Below are 22,311 nucleotides of genomic sequence, written 5' to 3' on the forward strand. Positions count from 1 at the left end.
TGGATGGAAGTTGGAAGAAAATTAAATGTTTAGCATAATTGTCAGGGAGTGAATGGGCGGTCCCTGAGCCAATCCACCACCAAAGTGATGCCCTCTGAGTTTCCCCATGTCCCTCTGTACCTAGGTACTTCATTGTATTTTTTGTGAGAGATGCATTTGCATATTTAAAAATAATTCCAAAATTCTATGTAGAACACATTGTTTTAAGTGCCACAAGACATACAAATATGTGTAAAAAAGGCAAGTCTTCTTATTTTACATTTTCGTGAAGAGATACCATTTGACCTTGATAAAACCTTGTGTTTGAGCCTACTTATTTTAAATGTGAAACATCTGAAGTATTAGGTTATGGCCAAAATAGTCACCCATATGCAACAATCCAAATATTTAGCTACCGTATTTCATTTTTTCGCCATGGGATAGTGGATCCACTGCTGTTTTGTTTATGCTTGAGAGCTCAGGCGCTTCCATTAGTTGTCTGGTCTTTGTTGACATATGTTTCCTTGAGTTAGGAACAGTGGTCTGTGTCTTACTTTGTTATTGTTCCTGGCCCTATGCTCAAATGATTCATGTACAAGGAGGGAGATCTGAATTTAGAGCAGTCATTCGGTAAGTTTTATTATTTAAACATCTTCATTCAGACATGTATGTCTACAACAACAACAAAAGATTATCTGTCCTTTGTATCTGACTTAAACACTGGTTCAGATTCTAGATAATGATAATTGTGTGGCACCATATGTAACTCTGTTGTCTGAGTTGAGATGGAAACTGCTGATGGTACGTGTTTGTTACAGAAGTCAGTATGCGAGAGCTTAAATTACAAAGAAAAGAAGAGAAACAACGTAATCTCATTCAATAATGTAGCCGTCATATTTTTACAGCAAGATGCCCGTGCAAAAACTACAAGTCCCACAGTCCCGTACCACGCAACGGCGCCTGCGCAGGAGTGGCCCTGCTTTGCGAGAGACGCCGTTGAACCACACCCCCAGAAAGGGAGGCAGCGAGTAGCATCCGAAATATTAAATCAGCACAGGACCTGAGGGGAGGAGGATGTTGTGAGAAATACAATCAAATAAATGACTGTCTGAGAGAGAGAGAGAGAGAGAGAGAGAGAGAGAGGGAGAAAAAAAAACAAGAGCTTTCTTAATGAAAGGGAGAAAAAAAAAGCCACGAGCAAATCGGAAATCGGAGAGACCGTTGGATGAGAGCAACGCGGTTGTAGTTTCTCCTTGCATTTTTTTCTTTCCCCAGGAAAACCTCTGAAAATACATACCGTCTCCCTCTGCAAAACCTGCCTGGCTTTTTTTTTTAAAGGTTGTCAATGGAGCTGGAGAATATTGTAGCCAATACAGTCTTGTTGAAAGCCAGAGAAGGTAAGAGATGGGAGGGATGGGGTTGCACTGCTGGCTGTGTTGTGAATCTAATGTCCTGTTATGGGGAACGAAGTGATGCCGTCAATGCTAACAATGTAGCAATGGCACAATGCTGAGCCATTTCTATACACCTAGAAAAGGCATAAAATGAACTGCATTCATGTATCAGCCAATTGAATAGATTAAATGATGTCCATGTTATTCTCCGCCACCGATATACCAATATTGTTAGATCATCGCAGCACATAAATGGCTGGATCACAATGGTTATGTCTAACATGAAAAGATGGTTCAATCTACGTATGCTGGTGTTACTAATAACAATGTAATAATCATCAGTGTGCAAAGGAAATGTGCAGCTATGCTTTTAGCAGGGGCATCGGAGGAAACCATTATTATAGTTATATATGCCGTTACATAAATGCATAGATAACATTATGTGCACATGTGATGGCAACCATGTATAACGTTATTTTATGATTTTATTTGGTATTTTCTGGTAAATGAGCATTTTCAACGGAGATCTTCTTGGTGCATCGTTTTGTACCTTTTAAGCATTCATTTCCAGCAGTCTTTTCGAAAGCCATTTGGTGACAAACGCAGGATCATATCAACAGGCAAGAGATTGGGCTCTTAAGTCATTGACTTGTCTTACATACGATATACTGTACAGCGGTTGCCCTCGGTGTGATTGGGTATGAGGTGGGTACGGGCGAGCTGCTGTGAGCCCCAGGTGACATCAATGCCGCAAGTTAATAACGAGGATGTTTTTCCAAGCAAAAATATATCTGTGCTTTTCTCCCTGATGGAGGATGCCCTGTGTATAACGGTAAGAGCTACTTTTGAGCTGTCAGTTTGGGATTCAATATGCAATATGTTGGGAATGGCTGTGAAGCCACTGCTGTCTATCTGGAGAAGCCACAAACCACAGGATCCTGGTAGTTACAATTGTTATTGAATGTAAGCAGGGTTGTTATACCAAATACTACATTTCATATGATAACACTGTGAAATTCTAACATGTGAAGTGTACTGGACAGCAACTTCAATCCAGTTACCAGTTAGTTCAACAATGCTAGATACTCGCCTTGATGGTTTTTAATTAGATACTTTTTAAATAGTGATTTAATTTATTTATTTATTTATATATGTATGTATGTATGTAGGAGTGTGTTTGTATATGTAGCCTGTGTGTTTTGGAGTACTGAATGACTACATCAACAGTCACCTACACATAATCAGAAATGCTTTCTAGAGGGAAATCTCATTATTCTGTTTTAAGGTTATACTTGTGTTGCACTTTAACCATAATCCTGCTTAGACCAACTTAGTACCAGGACTCATAGATGCCCTCAAGAATGCACACCCTGTTAGATGTAGAGTATAGGAATTGGCTCACACACAAATTAAAGCAAAGCAAGACTTGAATGTGTCATTTAATTTAGATGACCAAACATCCTAACTCTGATTTTAAATAAGTGTCAGTGCTTTACCAGGTACTCCTCATATTTCACCTTTAGTACAGAGCCTCCCTGGTTATTATACTCTGTGCTGCCTGCCCAGGTTTATATAGCATTGATTTATATTTTTCAAGGTCATACCATTAATATGAGTTTCTCAGGTCCACTTTACTGAAGTAGAGCTGCATAATGCTCATTATGTTATCAACAGGTATGTCCTGATTATTAACCGGAGCCCTGTCATATTAAAATGAGCATCACGATTCGTCAGATCCTACCAGGGTACATACAGGCCTGTAACATACATATTAGCCTCCTGCATGATCATCTAGATCAGATCCTGTATGGTGCAGTAGGCCAAATACTGAGGTGTTTGGGTTGACTACGCTTTTTGCTTGGCGTTTTGTCTAGGTAATATGTTTGTCGCATTTGATTTATATAATGTATAATGTTACTTTACTAACAGAAAAAAACTAAACCACATCAGCAAAACACATCATTATGAAAGAAAGAAATGGGTAGTGGAAATGAGCATCCATAATGTTGTGTACCAGCTTGTTCCTCACAACCAAAACTCTGTATTTCAAAAGTTTGTGGGCTGCAGGAATATTCTCATCTCAGAGAAGCTGATTCTTATTAACTTTTTTAGTAATCCAAAGCTTTGTTTTCATTTTGGTTCTCCATAGGTGGAGGAGGGAAACGAAAGGGAAAAAGCAAAAAGTGGAAAGAAATTCTGAAGTTTCCACATATAAGTGAGTGTGAAGAGCAACGAAAAAATATAGGTAAGCTTGGAGCTTTTGGAGCATGTTCCGTCTGTGTGGGTTACGTGGCCTTCTGAAAAGGTCCCCGATCTAATACATATGTAGTAGCTGTGAATTGTAATGGCTACACCATGAATTGCACAATGTCACACTGTGTACACAAAAGGAAATCCCAAACAGAAGAGAATATCTATATGGAACAAATATGTCATCAGTGCCATGCATAAACAGATGAAGGATCAAAGGATAACAGATGCCTGCTGGAGGATGCTCTGACTTAACCCTTGCTTTACATAAACTGAGGTTTATTACAACAGCTGGCTAAATAGCCTGTTAACCTTAGCCCCTTTTTGAGGCATTTTGTGTATCTCTCATTAGGGAAACCTCTAATAATGCAGCCGGAAGTGAAAATTTTAGGCCACAAAAAGAAATACAGACAATTTCTTCATCCACAGAATTGTGCACATGTATCACCAAGTGCTTGTTCTTAGCTGTTTCTGGTTGTATTTCTTTTATGCCGGTTCCCCAATCAGATGCTTGCAAACTGTAAAGCAGACAATATACAATTGTGCGTGTGCGTGTGTGTGTGAGAGTCTTCATCAGTCCACTGCATCTCACCATACTGGCCAGATAGGTTGGAAAGTGCCAATTTAATAATTGTGCCACCATGCTGCCCAAATTAAATGTACGCAGAACAGATCCTGTTTACTGAAATTCGTGCTCTTTGGAAATGACAAAGCTGTTATCCTTACAAAACCCATCGGAGTAATTTCAAGTAATGCTTTCCACTTTTCTGCATAGAATTAGTTATGGTTTACTTAACATGGTATATCATTATTCTTGGCTTTTTGGTAATGTATTGTTGTAATTAAGGTATTCCCTTATGCTTAACGGATTTACATCATAGTGGTGCAATTAAATCCTCTTGTAAACAGAATTGACAGTGGGGTCATTACAAACACTATTTGCTTTTAGTAAAATGTGAAATGTTCCTTATACATATTTGATTACATTTTGAGGGGCCAAAAAGATCACATTGAATGCAGGGCCAAACTAGGAAAGCCACATTTGTATTACAGTGTTATACATGGACATCAGTATGAAAAAACTGAAGACCAAAACTGAATACATTGAAGTTTAAATTTAGAAGCTGTCAGAAAGGGCACATAATCAGCCTGCGGAGAGAAATAAAGAATATTTAGTTCCCTTACTGTGAAGAAGTAGAAGTTTGATTCAGGTATTCTTTGTGAGTGGTTTCACTTTTGGGCCTGTGGTTTTTACTAGACAGCCAATAGCATGTACAGTTGTGTAAAGGTCTAGGCTGCTTTTCTTTGATCACCTGACCACCCAGAAAAAGGTTACAGTCATTTAGATGATCTTGTATCATTGCCAAATTTGGTTTCAATGTCCCACATCAGTCTCATGGCAACAGAGCTAGGTTTTAGTGGTGAAGTAGCTTTAATAATCACTGCCTATTGGAGCCCATATCTGTATGTGATCATCTGCATCCCACATTACTTCACCGGCGGTGTTGAATTGCTATATTATTGCCATCCATCTAAAATGGTGCTTTTTTATTATTATTATTAGTGGTTTTCCTAAACCGTAATGCCTTATGCCGCTTCACACAAAGTTTCAAAGAAGATGTTTAAAAAAAAAAAGGATGATCAAAATGTTTGTGCAGTGGAGCTCTGTAAACAAATTGCATTGCAGCCTGTGTATTTAGTAAGGTCAAGTGCTGGTGTGCCCAGTTATTTTCCAGACATTAAGAAACAGATTTATAAGAACTGATTCTAAAAACATAAAACAAAATTGGTTAAACAAGAGGAAAATCGTAATGAAAGGAATGACTCCTTTAATGGCTCGGGTGATCAGTTTGTTTTTGTTTTCTCGGTTGCAGACAGAGAGTACTACAGCTTGTGTTACAGACAGCCAATTGGCCGGCTGTTGTTCCGCCAGTTCTGCGAAACCCGACCTGAATTTGAGCGCTGCATTACATTTCTAGACTCTGTGGTGAGTACGGTGTGCCCTGGACCAAGCTTTACAGAAAGCTGTCTTGCCTTTCATGTTATTTGTAAAGGAACATTGACACTAAAAAACCCTGGGCAAGTTTTTCTAACCTTTACATCAGAAGAAAGATGTCAAAGATACATTTGCTAAGCCTACAACTAGGTATCTTCATATTTTAAACGTAATTTTCAGATTTCAGATGTATATGTAAAACACACTCTAATTGGGCTTACAATTCATTGCATAGAATCCTTAAACCGTAAAGTTGACAGTACGTGCACTTACTGCTCTATGCTTATGTTATCCTGGTGACTTATGTACATTAAACAGTTACAAATTTTTCAGTTAAATCAGGATCAAGCACAGCCTCTCAAAAATTGAGTCATGTAAAAGTGCCAGCACTAGCCAAATAAAAAGTTTAAACATTAATGTAATGTGTCATTTATTTGTTTTTAAATGTATTTCCTCAGGTAGAGTATGAAGTTACTCCAGATGAAAGGCTTGGTGAAAATGGAAAAGAAATCGTCAGTAAATACCTCAGTCCAGAGGTAGGTAACAACTATAAACAGACTTTTCTGCTCAGTTAATTTTGAGTTCCAAAGTGTATACAGTAATATGTTGTTTGTACATTGTATAAAATACAACCGTAATGTTTAGGGTGTTAGTTCAGCAATATCGGTTTTGTTTACCTGCATTTATTCTTTTTCACAACAGGAGATACAATTTGGATGCCTAATCCAGAGTGAAACTATGTTGGATATGTGTTTTGTTTAATTGTGCTGAGCTACTGCATTCATGTAAAATTTGTTGGAGGGGAAAAAAGAATGGATTGCACTTTAGGGAGGGGTTTGCACTGGTAGCAGTCAGAGTGGAAAAAAATATGTGAAAATATGGCTTCTAAAATAAATCACTGTACTTTCACATTTACACATTTCCAAAATACAAATCATACGATCAAGCCTTGAGGTAATTTCTAGCCCCATTGACATGATGTTTTTAGCCATTGGAATAAGCCGGCTGTCTTCTGCTTGGTGGAATGATCAGTCTTCCCAGCCCTCCCTTGTGCATCCCTAATTGCCTTCCTGAGAGACAGTGCAGGTGTTTTTCTGTCACCTTCCTTTGTCACGTAAATGATCAGTGTTGGTGCTCAGGGGCTGCGTTCCCGCCGGTCTTTATTAATATGCAGAGCCTTTTTAATTAGAGAGAACCGGGCTGTGTGGTGTAGGTTTGAGGTCAGACATTCTGGGGGTTCTGGAAGTGTGTGTAGCTCACAAGGAAGTAAGGTTGAATATTCCCTTGTGTGGTACCTAAGTTTTAAATGTATTCAAAATCACACGACTAGGGGATTTTCTTCTGGTACATTGTTTTATGTTTTGTGTGAAATCTATTTCCTTGTGTTCAGTCATTGTTCATAATTGCTGTACAGTTCGTCATGCCCTGAACTGACAATTTTAACATTGTGTTCTCTTTTCTCCTCTAGTCTTCAGATTTTATACCAGAAATAAGCTTAGACCTCATTCAAGAAACAAAAGAAAAACTCGAGCTCAGCCCCTGCAAAGAACTTTTCTCTCACTGTGTGAAGTAAGTTTTTATTTTATAAATCAAAATCAGTTAAGAAGGAAGACTTTCAGAACAATGAATACATTTTCATCATTTCTCCATCACTTTTCATATTTGCATACTTTTTCTAATTGGTTTTCTAAAAGTGTTATATGATTGTCTATAGCTTATGTATTATTTATTTATATATAATACGTACAGTTACCTCCAAACTTATTGGCATCATTGATAAAGATTAAATAAACAACATGGGTTATAAGCTATATTGTAATTTTCCAACATGTGGAATATATTGGACTTTATTAATGATTCAAGGGAATCAACCAAAAGCATGGAGAGTGAAATGGCCAGTGCAAAATGTTGATTTTGTGGCCAATAACCATTTTTTTGTGGATTGTAATGTGTGCTTGGGGTCATTGTCTTGCTGGATGATGTGCTTGCAGCCTAGTTTCAACCTCCTGGCACAGGCAACCAGGTTTTTGCTTAAAATGTCCCGGTAGACCTTAACAAAGGGCCCCAGGACCAGTGGAAGCAAAACAGCCCCTTTAACATCAAAGATCACCATATTTGACAGTAGGTAGGAGGTTCTTTTGTGCATGCACATCCTTCTTTTGATACCATACCCTCCGGTGTGTGGCCAGAGAGCTCTATTTTCATCTCATCTGACCAATGCACCTGATTCCAATCCAATGTATGCTGTTTAGCAAACTCCAGGCACTTACTTTTGTTGGTTGCTCTCAAGAAAGGCTTTTTTTCTGGCAACCCTTCCAAATAGGCTGTTGACATGGAGGTGGTGTCTAATTGTAGATTTGGAGACTTGGTAACTCCAAGATACAACCAAGTTCTGTAATTATCTAACTGTGGCCCTTGAATTCTTCTTTGCCTCTCAAACCATCTTCCTCACTGTGGGTGGGGGCCAGATGCACTTGCATCCTCTACCAGGCAGGTTTACTGTTCCCCTGATTTCAAACTTCTTAACAATTATAGTGTTAAATGGTATATTCAGGTGATTAGCTATTTGTTTGTACCCATTGCCTGATTTATTAACATCAGCAACCATTTGTCACTTAATTTGTGAGTTATTTGCCTTTCTTCATGGTGATGGATGACAAATGGATTTTACAAGTGTTACCTCATTTTTATACCACAGTGAATCGGGAAGTCATGGAAGTCCACAATAAAATTCCCTATAATAAACTTTAGGGGAGCCAATACATTTTACACCTGTCCTTTTTTTCTTTTTTTTTTGAAGTTCATTTGATAATCTTTATCAAGGGTGCCAAAAAATATGGTGGGTGATTGTGTGTGTGTGTATTTAGCTTATATATACTAGTTTTAATGTATGTGTCTGTGTATGTGTGTGTACACATTATTTATAATTTATTGCTTGTTTGATGTGTGCCAAGTTAGCTCACCTCTTAATTTCAAGTATTGAATTATATTAATCACTTTGAATATGTGTATATATTTTATTTTTCTTGTATTCATAGGTTTTGTTGTTGTTGTTATTTACATGTATCAAATATATCATGTCCTATTGTGGGTAAAAAAAAAAAAAAACTAATTTGTTGCTTGTCTTTTTCTCGAGACAGATCTGTCCAAGACTACCTGAGTGGAGAACCATTCCAGGAGTACCAGGAGAGCATGTATTTTGATAGGTTTTTACAGTGGAAATGGTTAGAAAGGTAAGTCATGTGTAAACGGATTTGTTTAGCATCATTGTTCGGACAGTACTGGTATGCATAACAAGAGGAAGGTATGTACTACACAATCACTTACCCAAATTCTAAATCCTGAACACTGAGCTTAGTTGTTCTTATGATTGACAATTAACAATAATGATTTAATATATCATCATGTTGTCTGTTCATCCTGTGGTGTAACCTGGACCATAACGGTCAAATTTATAACAAATTCACAAACTTTACATTTGTTTAAAAAAAGCAGAGGGGGCAGTAACTTGTGCCGGTATTATTGCATTTGCTTTGTTTGATTAGAATTGGAAGAGTAATATAAATTAAGTATGGGTCAACTTATTATTTATTTTGAGTGTGAATATAGTTAATTATTTAAGTTAAATGAAAAACAACAAGTACATGTATGACTCTTCTCATGAGCTAGAATAACCATTTTGACTATGTCTGACTGCTCTTCATAAATTATTGTATTTGGAAATGTTTTTAAGTGAAATTAATCCCTAGGTAAATCTTTGAAGCTAAACATATGTGTTGACATTGTAACTGGCTTTCTTTGACCATTTCACACACATTGTATTCTTCTTATGTTTATAGAAAAGTGATATATTCTATTGTGTTCTTCAGTGTGATACAAATCTCTATTGATATACACTTCATTCAAAATACAAAAATGTGCAAAAAGTTAACAGAATTTGTTTTAAAGGAGCCATAAATGCTTCAATATTATGAATATATATTTTGTTTCCAAATATCAATTACATTGTATTGATTCAATTATATTAACTAGAAAATGTGTTAACAATTAATTAATATCCTAAAGAATATGTCCATCCTTAGAAGACAGATATTAGAAAAGGATAAATGGAAATAAAACTAATAAAAATGCCAGAGAAATTCAGTTTAAGCGGCTTGTTCTTATTGCTTGTTGGACATACTGCAAATCACATACATTTCAATATATATAATTATTTATTCATTCTTATGATTTCTTTACCTATGAGAGAATTTCAAGAGCTCCGGTTTGTATACTTTGTACAAAATAGGAAGGCTTGCTGGAGCTTGGCACCATTTGAAGGGAACCACAGTCTTGATAAATAAAAATGATGAGTCATCCACATCTAGAACAACATTTTTAATGCTGGTCACGTCTATATGAAATAAAAAATAAAAACTCAAGTTTCTCTCTGAGTGTTAGGCATAGGTGCTGGGTTCAGCGCTGTTATACAGGGACTTGTCATTAACGCGATTAAAAAGCACATACTGACAACCACTCTCCAGAGACAGACTCATCTGCAGAGTTGTTTATTTTCCATCCACATATAAATGTTGGAATCTGCAGAACCTCTTAAAAAACTGCTTTGATTATATTACTTTTCAGGGTAGTATAAACATAGTCCTTAATCTTCTCATAGTGCAGTTCAGTTGACTGCCAGAACACTACAAGGGAGTTTTGACATGCTTTTTGTGTTTATTCTGCTAATACGTTGTTGCTAATTCTCAATTTACTCGGTCCATTAGCAAGTAACCTCATGAACAAACATAATTCAACTCCTAAATCAGAACCTCATACATTTCTCGGATTTGGCAAATGTCCTGTTTCAGCATCGTGATCATTGTGTAACATCTAATATTTTGTTCTAAATGTAACCACATAACCTCTATTTCAATTTCCAATAGATGTTTTCAAATAAAGTTCTGATTCAGAATTCAAATGTAGTTAATTCTTGGGAAGAAAATGCATCTCATCTTTCAATAATCGCAAAAAATGTATGGTAATGTGTTGCTTAAGAACAAATTAAATCTCTTTTCTGAATTCAGATTCTAACATTAGTTTATTATTAGTAGTAATATATTATCATCCTTTTAAATAAAAAAAAGAGTCAATTACAATAATAGGCACAGTGATGGTAATCATTTGGATACGTGTGTGTGGCATTTGACGAATAACCATAAAAAAAATAAACCTTTCATATATTTATGTATGCTTTTTAAATATTTTTCTTTCCAGTTTTTAGTTGTGGATGCTCTCATAAATTCAGACATAAACCATGACACCTATTCCAATTCCTATTGTCATTGTGGATAATTTTATAACTCATTTAAACTTCTTTGCCAACCTTTCAAATTCTTTCACATATATACAAGTATTTTTCCAGCCTTAAAATTGATTATTTGTCATTTGTATTTTACAGGCTACCAGTAACAAAGAACACATTTAGACAGTACAGAGTACTAGGAAAAGGTGGATTTGGTGAGGTAAGCTGATTACTATGTAATATGTAATTTGTAATATTTCAAATCAGAATTGATCTAAAAGAAATTTGGATGAATCATGCATCTCACACCACACAAGAAAGACCCTGATATCTCCCCCAGAGTACCGTGTAGAACACACAACCAATTTATCCCCAAGAATTCGATCAGGTTCTTAGGATTGCATGAGAACATTGCTTTCCAGGAAAACCAACATTTTATCTGCTTTATGACCCATACTGCAAAGTTTGAACTGGCAACTGCTTTTAAGAAAAAAGTGTGGCGTTTTTATGAGGATCCCTCATCATATTATGGAAAAACTTCTTCAGTTTCCTTTTAATTTTATTCTCTACCCACAATTAGAATTTCCAATTGCCCACCATCCGGGAGTGACTTTGTTCTCTTGTGTTCCCGTGCAGGTTTGTGCTTGCCAGGTCCGAGCGACTGGGAAAATGTACGCTTGCAAAAGACTAGAGAAAAAGAGGATAAAGAAGAGAAAAGGAGAAGCAATGGCTTTAAATGAAAAACAGATTTTAGAAAAAGTCAACAGTAGATTTGTAGTAAGTATCAGCCGTTCTCATTCACCACAATCAGACACACCTCTGTTCCGACATTGTGTTGCCATTATCTAAATGAAATAATAGCATGACTCAAAGTTTTGGCATCCATCTTTAACTTTAGTCCTAATTGTGCAGTGTTCATCAGTTGGTAAAATACATTTTTATAATCATTAGAAGGGAGAGTCAAAACACAACTCTGTCCATAGTGATTTTAAACAATAAAGATACATTAAGTTATACAAGATACAATTTGATGATTATATAATATACTAAATATACTTAATTGTATGCCATTTGTGTACTGAAGTATAAAAACAGTTACAGAATAAATATACAGGGCACCAACAGAAAAATAATTTGTAGGATCTGTTGATTTCAATATCTGTTCATTTGATGGTGTCAGGTTGTTGTTATTTTTGAGCCCGTGGATGTTTTGTAATTGCACTTCCAATGCTGTGATTAAACTGATAATAGTTGTTTAGTTATATTTCTTTATAGGTTAAGATCTTAAATCACCTAGGTAAATAAGTCATATAAGGGACCATAGAACAGTGACACAATTTTACAAAGGCATTTATTGCAGTTGTCAATGCTTATGGTTTTATTTACAGCAGATAACAATGTGGTATGTTAATTCACATTTCCACAGTTCAAGGCTTTTGGGTTATTTTAAATGAAGGCCATCAGACCATCAAGGTTATAAGATATTGTTATTACTTGATTGTTTGTAGTATAAGTGAAAGGGGCAGTTGTGGTGTGATTCCATCCAGGAATTCAGTACTATTTAGATGTGTATTGATTTGCTTTGAAAAAGGCGCATTTCTAACTTTCGTTTAATATGTTTTGTGCTGTTGTACAGGTTAATTTAGCTTATGCATATGAAACCAAGGATGCGCTGTGCTTAGTCCTGACGATAATGAATGGAGGTGACCTGAAGTTTCACATCTATAATATGGGCAATCCAGGGTTTGAAGAAGACCGGGCCTTGTTTTATGCAGCAGAGATACTTTGTGGTTTAGAGGATCTTCACAGAGAATTTATTGTTTACAGGTGAGCAAAGGTAACTAGTATCATTGGTGCAATAGCTGGGTAGGTCTAAAATGCCTGTATTTTATGTAATAAAATAATTTATTCTGTGAAGATGTTTAAATTCATAGCCCATGCATATATTTATTTAATGAGCAATTTGGTAGAATATTAAACCAAGGTTTGAATGGGAAGGTTAAAAAGAAATTGAACAAAACTGGTTTCCATGTTTGGTTGGTTTTATTATTTATAATCTTGCATAGGGGTTTAATTATGTTTTATTTTGCTGTCTGTATATATTCATGACCTGTTAAAAACATCCTGGCAGTTAAGTTAAGTATATTATTCATTGCTTTAAAAAAATAATGAGATTTTCATCTTAACTACATCTTTGTTCATATGATCCTAGTTAAGCTAAGCCCATTTATGTACCATTTTATTTGCCAGCAGTGTTACTATATAGTCTTTCTCACCTATGCTTTGTTGATGTATAAACTGTAGGTATATTTTAATTGATGTCCCTTTGGGGATCTACTAAGTTAACTCAGGAACTGAAAATAAACAATTCCCTATGCTTCACTGTCTGTGCAACAGCTCTGGAAAAAATTGAGAGCACTGCAAAATTATCAGTTTCTGTGGTTTTACTATTTATAGTATGTATTTGGGTAAAATTTACATTTTTATTTTATTGAATAAACTTCTGACAACATTTCTCCCAAATTCCAAATACAAATATGAATGGAGTGGAATGGTTGTCATACATGTAGAGATGCTAAATTTAAGAGAAATTTGCAGTGGTCTCTTAATTTTTTCCAGAGCTGTACAATGAACAAACAGGTTCTTTGTATACTTGACACAGATCACCAGGATGTCCAATATAGCAATTGTTGTGCTTAGGACATCTAATTATCTGCTGTCCAAGGTGCTTATTGTTTGGCTTTGAGTGTGTATTAAAAAATCACTAATTAACACACACACACATGCACACACAAAAAAGCTTTGGTTGATGGCAATGTGCAAACTCACACAGGATTTGTTTGAAGCAAGATTTGTAGGGTTGTACCCGATCCTGATGGCTTGAAATCTGTATGACGCTTTAAAGGAAGCAATAGTGAGAAAGCCCTTACATAAAAACTCCTTAATGTAGATTGTAGTCCTTATAGCCCATGTGCTAGTGTAATTTCCACTGGTATAAAAGCCAAATGCATCTTTAGGGCTGTCCATTAATTGGGAAATGGAGCAATTAATGTCAAAATATGAGTAGCTTTCAAAATGCTGTTTTTCTATGTAATAACTTTGTGATAAAAATCTTCATCTGTTTTGACAAAAATATTTATAGCAAATTGTGTGATTTGTATTTATTTTGCTCATCAGGGACTTGAAACCAGAAAACATCTTGTTAGATGACTATGGTAAGATGATTTGTAATTTCTAATTTTGTTTTAATGAAATTATGACCCAATTTATTGTGTGATTTATTTTCCAATACATTTGTTGATTTTGGATGGATCTATCTGTAACAATGTTATCATCTGCAATGGACTGCTACTCTACAGTCTGACTGTGTTGACTACTTTCTATTCTCAAAAAATGTGGAGAGAGAGGACACTGCTTGGCATCTTTGACAAATACAGGAAAAACGTAATTTCATATTGGTGTCACCACTCAAAGGGAAGAATTGATAGGTTTACAACAAATTAATGCAAAAGTCATTCAAATTGAAAACCACGTCAAAGAGCTTTAATACTGCTTACTGCTTAAAAAAAAAAAAGTACAATAGTTATCTTGAGAATTAGTCATAGGTGCTGTGGGTTCACATTAATAATACATCATTTTGCCACACAACACCTGTGGGTATAGGAGACCTTTCCACTGATAATATAATTACAAATAATATATACTACTAGAAAACAAATACAGATTAATGTGTTGCATAACACATTCGTAAGAGGACCATCCTGTGCTTACCTTTTTCAGTGCTTCAAAAAAAGATGGTGCTGTTAATAGGTGGACAGTTGGCAAGCTGGAACACTCCCCCCAATTAAACACTGAAATATTGATTTCCCTTGGCTAAAAAACTGAAAAGAGCATTGAAGTATCATGCAGACATTATTGTAATGCTTAAAAGTACATAATAAATGTATCATATGCCGACAAAATTGTTTTTGAAATTCATTACTCCAAACTTCCCTGAATAATTTAATCTCTAATTAAGCATCACTTGTTGTTACAGTTCTCATTTATTGCCTTGTGAGATCAGGCAGATTTTAGACGTGTATTGATTCCATTTGTCCAAAATAGTATTTCATGGTGTGGGTTGTCCTGTGTCTTCAGGCCACATCAGGATCTCAGACCTGGGACTCGCTGTGAAGATCCCTGAAGGAGAGTCTATCCGAGGGCGGGTCGGCACGGTTGGTTATATGGGTGAGTTTCTTCTTACAGTACAACTTCACTGACAAAAAAAAAAAAAGTTCATTAAAGCTGTATCTGAAATAATTTAGTTGTATCTTTGAATTTTTCTTTTTTGCGAGACTCTGGAAATCAGTGCATCAATTCCAGATTTTACAGTGACAGGTTGTCAATCAGTTTGAGAAGAGTTGGTTGAAATTAATGCAGCATATGGTTAATGGTGACCTCGACGTGTTTTAATTTAGCATTGATGTGTTCATTGGGGTGCAAAACAGTGTGGCAAATCCAAGGCAGTGGAGATCCGTGTTGCCTAGTTCAGCGAGGTTATTCCAGGTTAAGACAACAGCATGGGCAGTCATCAATTACATGTGTTAATTTGTTCACCGCAGCCCCAGAGGTACTGAATAATCAACGCTACGCCCTGAGTCCTGACTACTGGGGCCTTGGCTGCCTGGTGTATGAGATGATTGCAGGCCAGTCGCCGTTCCGCGGCCGCAAGGAGAAGGTGAAGAGAGAGGAGGTGGACAAGAGGGTGCTGGAAATAGAAGAGGTCTACTCCGATAAATTCTCAGATGAGGCCCAGTCAATTTGTAAATTGGTAAGCTGAGCAGTCGCCCAGAAACCAGGGTAATATTTTAAACTCCCATTGTGTCACTTCCTTCCGTTACATCAGATACAGTTAGAATTTGATAATACGACCACAGAAGCTCCCAATTGGCTCAGTGGATGAAAGTGGTCATTTCAATTAGTAAAGGAATGTCTCATACACTGGCTGTAATTCAGACTACGTCATCCGTGCCCTGTAGTTGGAATTTACTGTGGTAGTGGAAAATTGAGCATGTGTTGCCAGCATTAGGTGGGGTGCAGTTGGCTGGTTATTGGCAAGGTTGTTGTGAAAACCTGCCACGCATGGACAGACGTACAGTTCTGTTGTTCTGGGAGTGCAGGGGTTGGGGGGGCAGGGAGGGGAATGTCTTGTTAGTACAGGTTTCAGAGGATGTCTGAATGTGAATTTTCCTTGTTTCTCCCAGAGAGGAAAAAGTTGTTATTGCCAAATTGGTGTAGTATGGATTGCTACGACCAATCTAGATGCAAAATATGCATATGAAAGTGAATGCCAAAAAGCTTCACCAACATAAATCGTTGGTATATCAAATCCTGATTCAGACCAATGCTTACTTTGGGCCATGATTCATTTATTTTTTTCTATTGCAGTTATTAACCAAAGACCCAAAAGAGAGATTGGGATGCAGGGGAGAGGGGGCTGCAGAAGTGAAGCGACACCCATTCTTCAAATCAATTAACTTCAAACGGTTAGAAGCAGGAATATTGGAGCCACCCTTTGTGCCTGATGTGAGTATTGCTTGAATATGTAAACTGTTTATAGCCTACCTGCTAACAAAAACGCTGTTGTCTTTCTATGTTGATTTTACTTTGCCTGGAATAACTAAACAAAACATGAAAAAACATATTTATTTGGGCTTTGGATTGCATTGTTGATTTATCCTGAAATGGCACGATTGCTGTGCAGATACCCATCTCTTTTAAAATACTTTAATCTCACCTGTGATTTTATCTGAAGGGTGTAACTGAATTTCAGTTCAGACCTGGAATTGTCAAACCTGTGCAGTAACCAGTGCAACGTTGTCCTTGTAGGACAAATTTGTCTAGAATATATATTAAATGTCTTCAATTTTCTCACATTTTTCAATCGTAATGGAACATGTTTATAGAATATGGATGACATTGAACAATGTTTTGTTAAGTAGATGAATTGTTAAACTGCCACTTTTCTAGAGCCATTGTCTCTCTTGTCAACAGAGCCGTTTTGGTTTTATTTTTTTTCTTATATATTTTTCTCAGCCTCGTGCCGTGTACTGTAAGGATGTCCTGGACATTGAACAATTTTCCACTGTGAAAGGAGTTAATTTGGACCAAACCGACGATGACTTCTATTCCAAGTTTGCGACTGGTTGCGTTTCGATCCCATGGCAGAACGAGGTAAGAAAACTGGGGAAGAGAATTGCTGATAGTTTGCTTTTTTGAAAATTTCTAGTGAAGCAGCTCTTGCCCGGCAGGATTTGCATTTTAAAATTCATGAAGTGTTGCTTGTGCAGTATTTCGAGTTCTGTCACATGTTATAATTAACTTTAGAGTGCAAATGCAGTGCTTTACGAGCAGCACTTCACATGAAATGTTTTGGTAAGTACCAGAAAGCAAAAACATGTAATTGGCATTTATTTTAATGTGCAGTGTCTGTAGAATGCGTCAATTCAAAGATTTAGTGGTCAAACTGAGGCACCTTCTCTAATGAGTTATTTTCCGATTAAGCAATGTTAAAAAAATGTTGATAACAATTAATACAGTAGATACTCATCTAATCTAAAGTAGGAAAGGAGAGAGCGAGATAGGGAGGACTGCAGAATGGAGAATAAGGTTGTGTTGCCCAGAGTAATGTGAGTTTTTTTTAATTGTAAATACTGCATGACGTCTCTCATCAAGTGGGTGTGTGTAGGTAGAGAAGCCTTCTTCAACTGACTGTACCTTTTGAATTTCACATCATGTTGCATTGTACAGCCTGAAGAAAAAAAACGAGAGAAGGCCTAAAAGCCTATAATTTGATCCATTGTACTAAGCGAGGGCACCCCTTCAGTTTCTTGGGGATTGCCACATGAATTCAAGTTTGTTCAGCATTGCAATGTGATGATTTTCAAAATGAAATTCAGAATGGTGAAGATTTTACCCCCTTAGAGTGCAGTTGTTTCCTGTCCAGCTTGGGTATTGACAAGTTAAAATGGCTCCTATCAGTTGTGGTTTGATTCAACCCCTTCAACTGAGAATTAAAAATAGACAATAAAATATACAATTCAAAATATAAATACATACAAGCAATTTAAATGGAATTTGAACTCAGATCCCTACAGGTTAGGCAACAGCATTTATGTATTTATTTATTTTGTATGGGGTAAGTGGTGATTGATAAATAAACATTTTAAAATACATTTCGGTGTATCCACTAGATGTCACTATAAACTTTAACATACATATACATTAGAAAATACAATTATATCGTGTTTTTGGGTACAACCGAACGGAACACGAACGGAACTAAAGAAAGGCTAGGGTAGGAATTGACATGAGTTCCAAACCATATATTTTTCATTTTAGCATATTATTCATCCCCACTGTACCTTTGCAGCTACCTTACTTTTCTAACGTAGTTTTTGTGTGGTGGTTGTAGTGTGATTTTGTTGAGCTCTTGTTAGTGCAATTGTGCCCACCACACAAGTCTGGCTTGGCCATTCAGCAGCCACTCCTTGTGTTGGCAGATGATTGAAACGGAGTGTTTTAATGAGCTGAACACGTTTGGGACCAACGGGGCGCTGCCCACAGACCTGGACAGGAGCTACATCCCAGAGCCGCCCAAGAAAGGCATACTTCACCGATTCTTTCGACGACAGGTAAGACATGGTCATTTTCATCTGCATGCAATACTCAAGGTAAGGCAGAAGTGATGAGAAACCCAGTAGTAGTAGAAAATACATTAAATAAAGATGCTCACTAGGCCTATAAGTACAGTGTGAAGTGACAGCTATTGTATTCATATTATTTATGTATGTATGTATGTATGTATGTATTTATTTATTTATATCTCATCACCATCAGCCTATATCAATCCACTGCTGGATGAAGGCCTCCCCATTGTCCAGATGTTTTCACTTGCTTTTCCATGTCACACCTTCCCATCTTTTATGTGTTCGTCTTCTACGTCTTTTTTCATCTCTTGGGATCAATTTGAAAGTTTCCTTTGTCCATCTTTGATCTGTTCTTCCTGCAATGTGTCCGGCCCATTGCTGTTTTAACATTTTCACTCTTTCAATGACGTCTCATATTTTCATGTACAGTGAGGGAAAAAAGTATTTGATCCCCTGCTGATTTTGTACGTTTGCCCACTGACAAAGAAATGATCAGTCTATAATTTTAATGGTAGGTGTATTTTAACAGTGAGAGACAGAATAACAACAAAAAAATCCAGAAAAACGCATTTCCAAAAAGTTATAAATTGATTTGCATGTTAATGAGGGAAATAAGTATTTGATCCCCTATCAATCAGCAAGAGTTCTGGCTCCCAGGTGTCTTTTATACAGGTAACGAGCTGAGATTAGGAGCACTCTCTTAAAGGGAGTGCTCCTAATCTCAGCTCGTTACCTGTATAAAAGACACCTGTCCACAGAAGCAATCAATCAATCAGATTCCAAACTCTCCACCATGGCCAAGACCAAAGAGCTGTCCAAGGATGTCAGGGACAAGATTGTAGACCTACACAAGGCTGGAATGGGCTCCAAGACCATCGCCAAGCAGCTTGGTGAGAAGGTGACAACAGTTGGTGCGATTATTCGCAAATGGAAGAAACACAAAATAACTGTCCGTCTCCCTCGGTCTGGGGCTCCATGCAAGATCTCACCTCGTGGAGTTTCAGTGATCATGAGAACAGTGAGGAATCAGCCCAGAACTACACGGGAGGATCTTGTTAATGATCTCAAGGCAGCTGGGACCATAGTCACCAAGAAAACAATTGGTAACACACTACGCCGTGAAGGACTGAAATCCTGCAGCGCCCGCAAGGTTCCCCTGCTCAAGAAAGCACATGTACAGGCCCGTCTGAAGTTTGCCAACATCTGAATGACTCAGAGGAGAACTGTGTGAAAGTGTTGTGGTCAGATGAGACCAAAATCAAGCTCTTTGGCATCAACTCAACTCGCCGTTTTTGGAGGAGGAGGAATGACCACAAGAACACCATCCCCACCGTCAAACATGGAGGTGGAAACATTATGCTTTGGGGGTGTTTTTCTGCTAAGGGGACAGGACAACTGCACCGCATCAAAGGGACGATGGACGGGGCCATGTACCGTCAAATCTTGGGTGAGAACCTCCTTCCCTCAGCCAGGGCATTGAAAATGGGTCGTGGATGGGTATTCCAGCATGACAATGACCCAAAACACACAGCCAAGGCAACAAAGGAGTGGCTCAAGAAGAAGCACATTAAGGACCTGGAGTGGCCTAGCCAGTCTCCAGACCTTAATCCCATAGAAAATCTGTGGAGGGAGCTGAAGGTTCGAGTTGCCAAACGTCAGCCTCGAAACCTTAATGACTTGGAGAGGATCTGCAAAGAGGAGTGGGACAAAATCCCTCCTGAGATGTGTGCAAACCTGGTGGCCAACTACAAGAAACGTCTGACCTCTGTGATTGCCAACAAGGGTTTTATCGAAGGGGTCAAATACTTATTTCCCTCATTAACATGCAAATCAATGTATAACTTTTTTGAAATGCGTTTTTCTGGATTTTGTTGTTGTTATTCTGTCTCTCACTGTTAAAATACACCTACCATTAAAATTATAGACTGATCATTTCTTTGTCAGTGAGCAAACGTACAAAATCAGCAGGGGATCAAATACTTTTTTCCCTCACTGTATACTAAAGAAGAGAACTGAAAGGAAAATGTACATTATGTAATCAAAACAAGTAATCCACATCACATGAATGTATTCTTTCACACAGGAAGCACAGGAAAAATCAATGGCAAGTGGTAATGAAAAGCAATGTCTGTTTGAAGTGTTCAATGGCCAAGATACAGAAAAGTAATATATTCATCCATGTGTCATAATACACCATAAATTACTCAAATTGTCGAAATATTCTAAGCAGCATCTGCATAAACAAGTTCAGGTACTTATAGAGTGACTAGACAGTATCTATTTAACGTCCAGAAGATATATAAATCTTGACCTGATAAGCTGTTTGTGTGTTATTTTGCTTATTGATTTGGTAAATTATGATTTTTCACAGCACCATCAAAACAATTCCAACAGTCCTTCAAACTCCAAGGCCAATTCCAACCACCACGTGAACTCCAATCATGTGACCTCGAACTCCACTGGCAGCAGCTAGTCAGAAGCCGTCCGACTGGCCCTTGAGTAGCTCCCCTGATTGTATCCTTCATCCGTTGTAAGAGTCGAAAAAGCAAAATGGGAAATCCTGGAAAAAAAAACACTTAATAGTAAAATAAGAGACAGTAAATCCCGGTGTCCACTCCATGCACAAAATGGAGATAGTCATTCATTCCACAGTGACAGTCGGAGCCTCTTTTTGGACGGAGAAGTTCCACTTCCACTCAGGTTTAAACCACAGTTGGTGCGCGCAAGATCAACTTAAAAGAAAAAAGAAAAAATTCTTAGAACACTGCAATAGCAACAAAACAAAAAAAATACAAAATAAAATAAATTTAAATCTCATGAACAAGACTACTTGCACGTATACAAGAAACCTAGCATTGGACTACAACTAAATTTGGTCTTTGTTAGTAATATTTAATTATTATTGTTATTATTAATTACTATTATTATAAGGGAAAGACATTTTGTACATTTAACTCTTATTGTCTCAGTTTACATTTTTTGTACATTTGTATTTGAATGAAAGTTTGAATTTGGGATGAATTTTTGTCCGTGCAGTGGCCGACTCAAAGCCGAGTGTTGTCTGACTGGCATCCATTGGAATTATTTGTATGAAACGCGATTTAGAACTTTAACAATTGATTTTATTTTTTATATTTATGTATACATAGGCTGTATATATATATATGTATATGGTTTTAATTCATTTTCTGTATTGTTTCTGTTTTGGGGCCTTTCACAGCCTGATTTTGCCATATCAGTTTGCCTTTTTGTTATTTAATTATTTTATGCACCATTGCAAAAGTGCAATTTTAATGTTGAAACTGGTTTTGTGTTATTTATTAAAGTGTGCCCTGTCATAGTGAAGACTCCACTATATTGCTGACTTGGATAGCTATTGCAGGTGAAGATAAACTAGGACGTTGTCTGTAAGGATGTTGTCATGTATCCTAGAAATACCACAAGCAGTGCGATTCACTTTGAATAAAATAAAATAATCCCCCCCTTCCCTTTTCATTAAAAACAAAACAAAAAATCCATAAAAAAACATTTTTTTTTCTACAAGGTTTTGAAAAGTAATAACCATTGGCTATTTGAAATATGTGTATAATAGTTGCCTGTGTTAGTCTGTTGAATTGGTCCTTTCACGGACATCTAAAAACTAATGTAAGAACTGTATGTGTCCCACAAAAACAATAAAGCAGAAGCCAGAGAACATTCTAATAGCCAAATAGTACAGAATCT

General features: G+C 36.9%; 1 protein-coding gene across 1 annotated transcript; it reads left to right on the top strand.

Moving 5' to 3' along the window:
* The first annotated feature begins 1,006 nt into the window (after positions 1 to 1,006).
* LOC136715926 (G protein-coupled receptor kinase 5) lies at positions 1,007 to 22,308 on the top strand. Its single transcript, XM_066693341.1, has 16 exons — positions 1,007 to 1,376; positions 3,523 to 3,618; positions 5,498 to 5,610; positions 6,078 to 6,155; positions 7,088 to 7,188; positions 8,760 to 8,852; positions 11,057 to 11,120; positions 11,537 to 11,677; positions 12,537 to 12,727; positions 14,078 to 14,115; positions 15,038 to 15,127; positions 15,502 to 15,710; positions 16,328 to 16,465; positions 16,976 to 17,113; positions 18,442 to 18,573; positions 20,960 to 22,308. Exons 1-16 carry the CDS (start codon positions 1,325 to 1,327, stop codon positions 21,059 to 21,061), a joined length of 1,776 nt encoding a protein of 591 aa, XP_066549438.1. The 5' UTR covers positions 1,007 to 1,324; the 3' UTR covers positions 21,062 to 22,308.
* The last annotated feature ends 3 nt before the right edge of the window (positions 22,309 to 22,311 follow it).

The sequence above is a fragment of the Amia ocellicauda genome, chromosome 20 (assembly GCF_036373705.1).
Source record: "Amia ocellicauda isolate fAmiCal2 chromosome 20, fAmiCal2.hap1, whole genome shotgun sequence".
NCBI classification, from domain to species: Eukaryota; Metazoa; Chordata; class Actinopteri; order Amiiformes; family Amiidae; genus Amia; species Amia ocellicauda.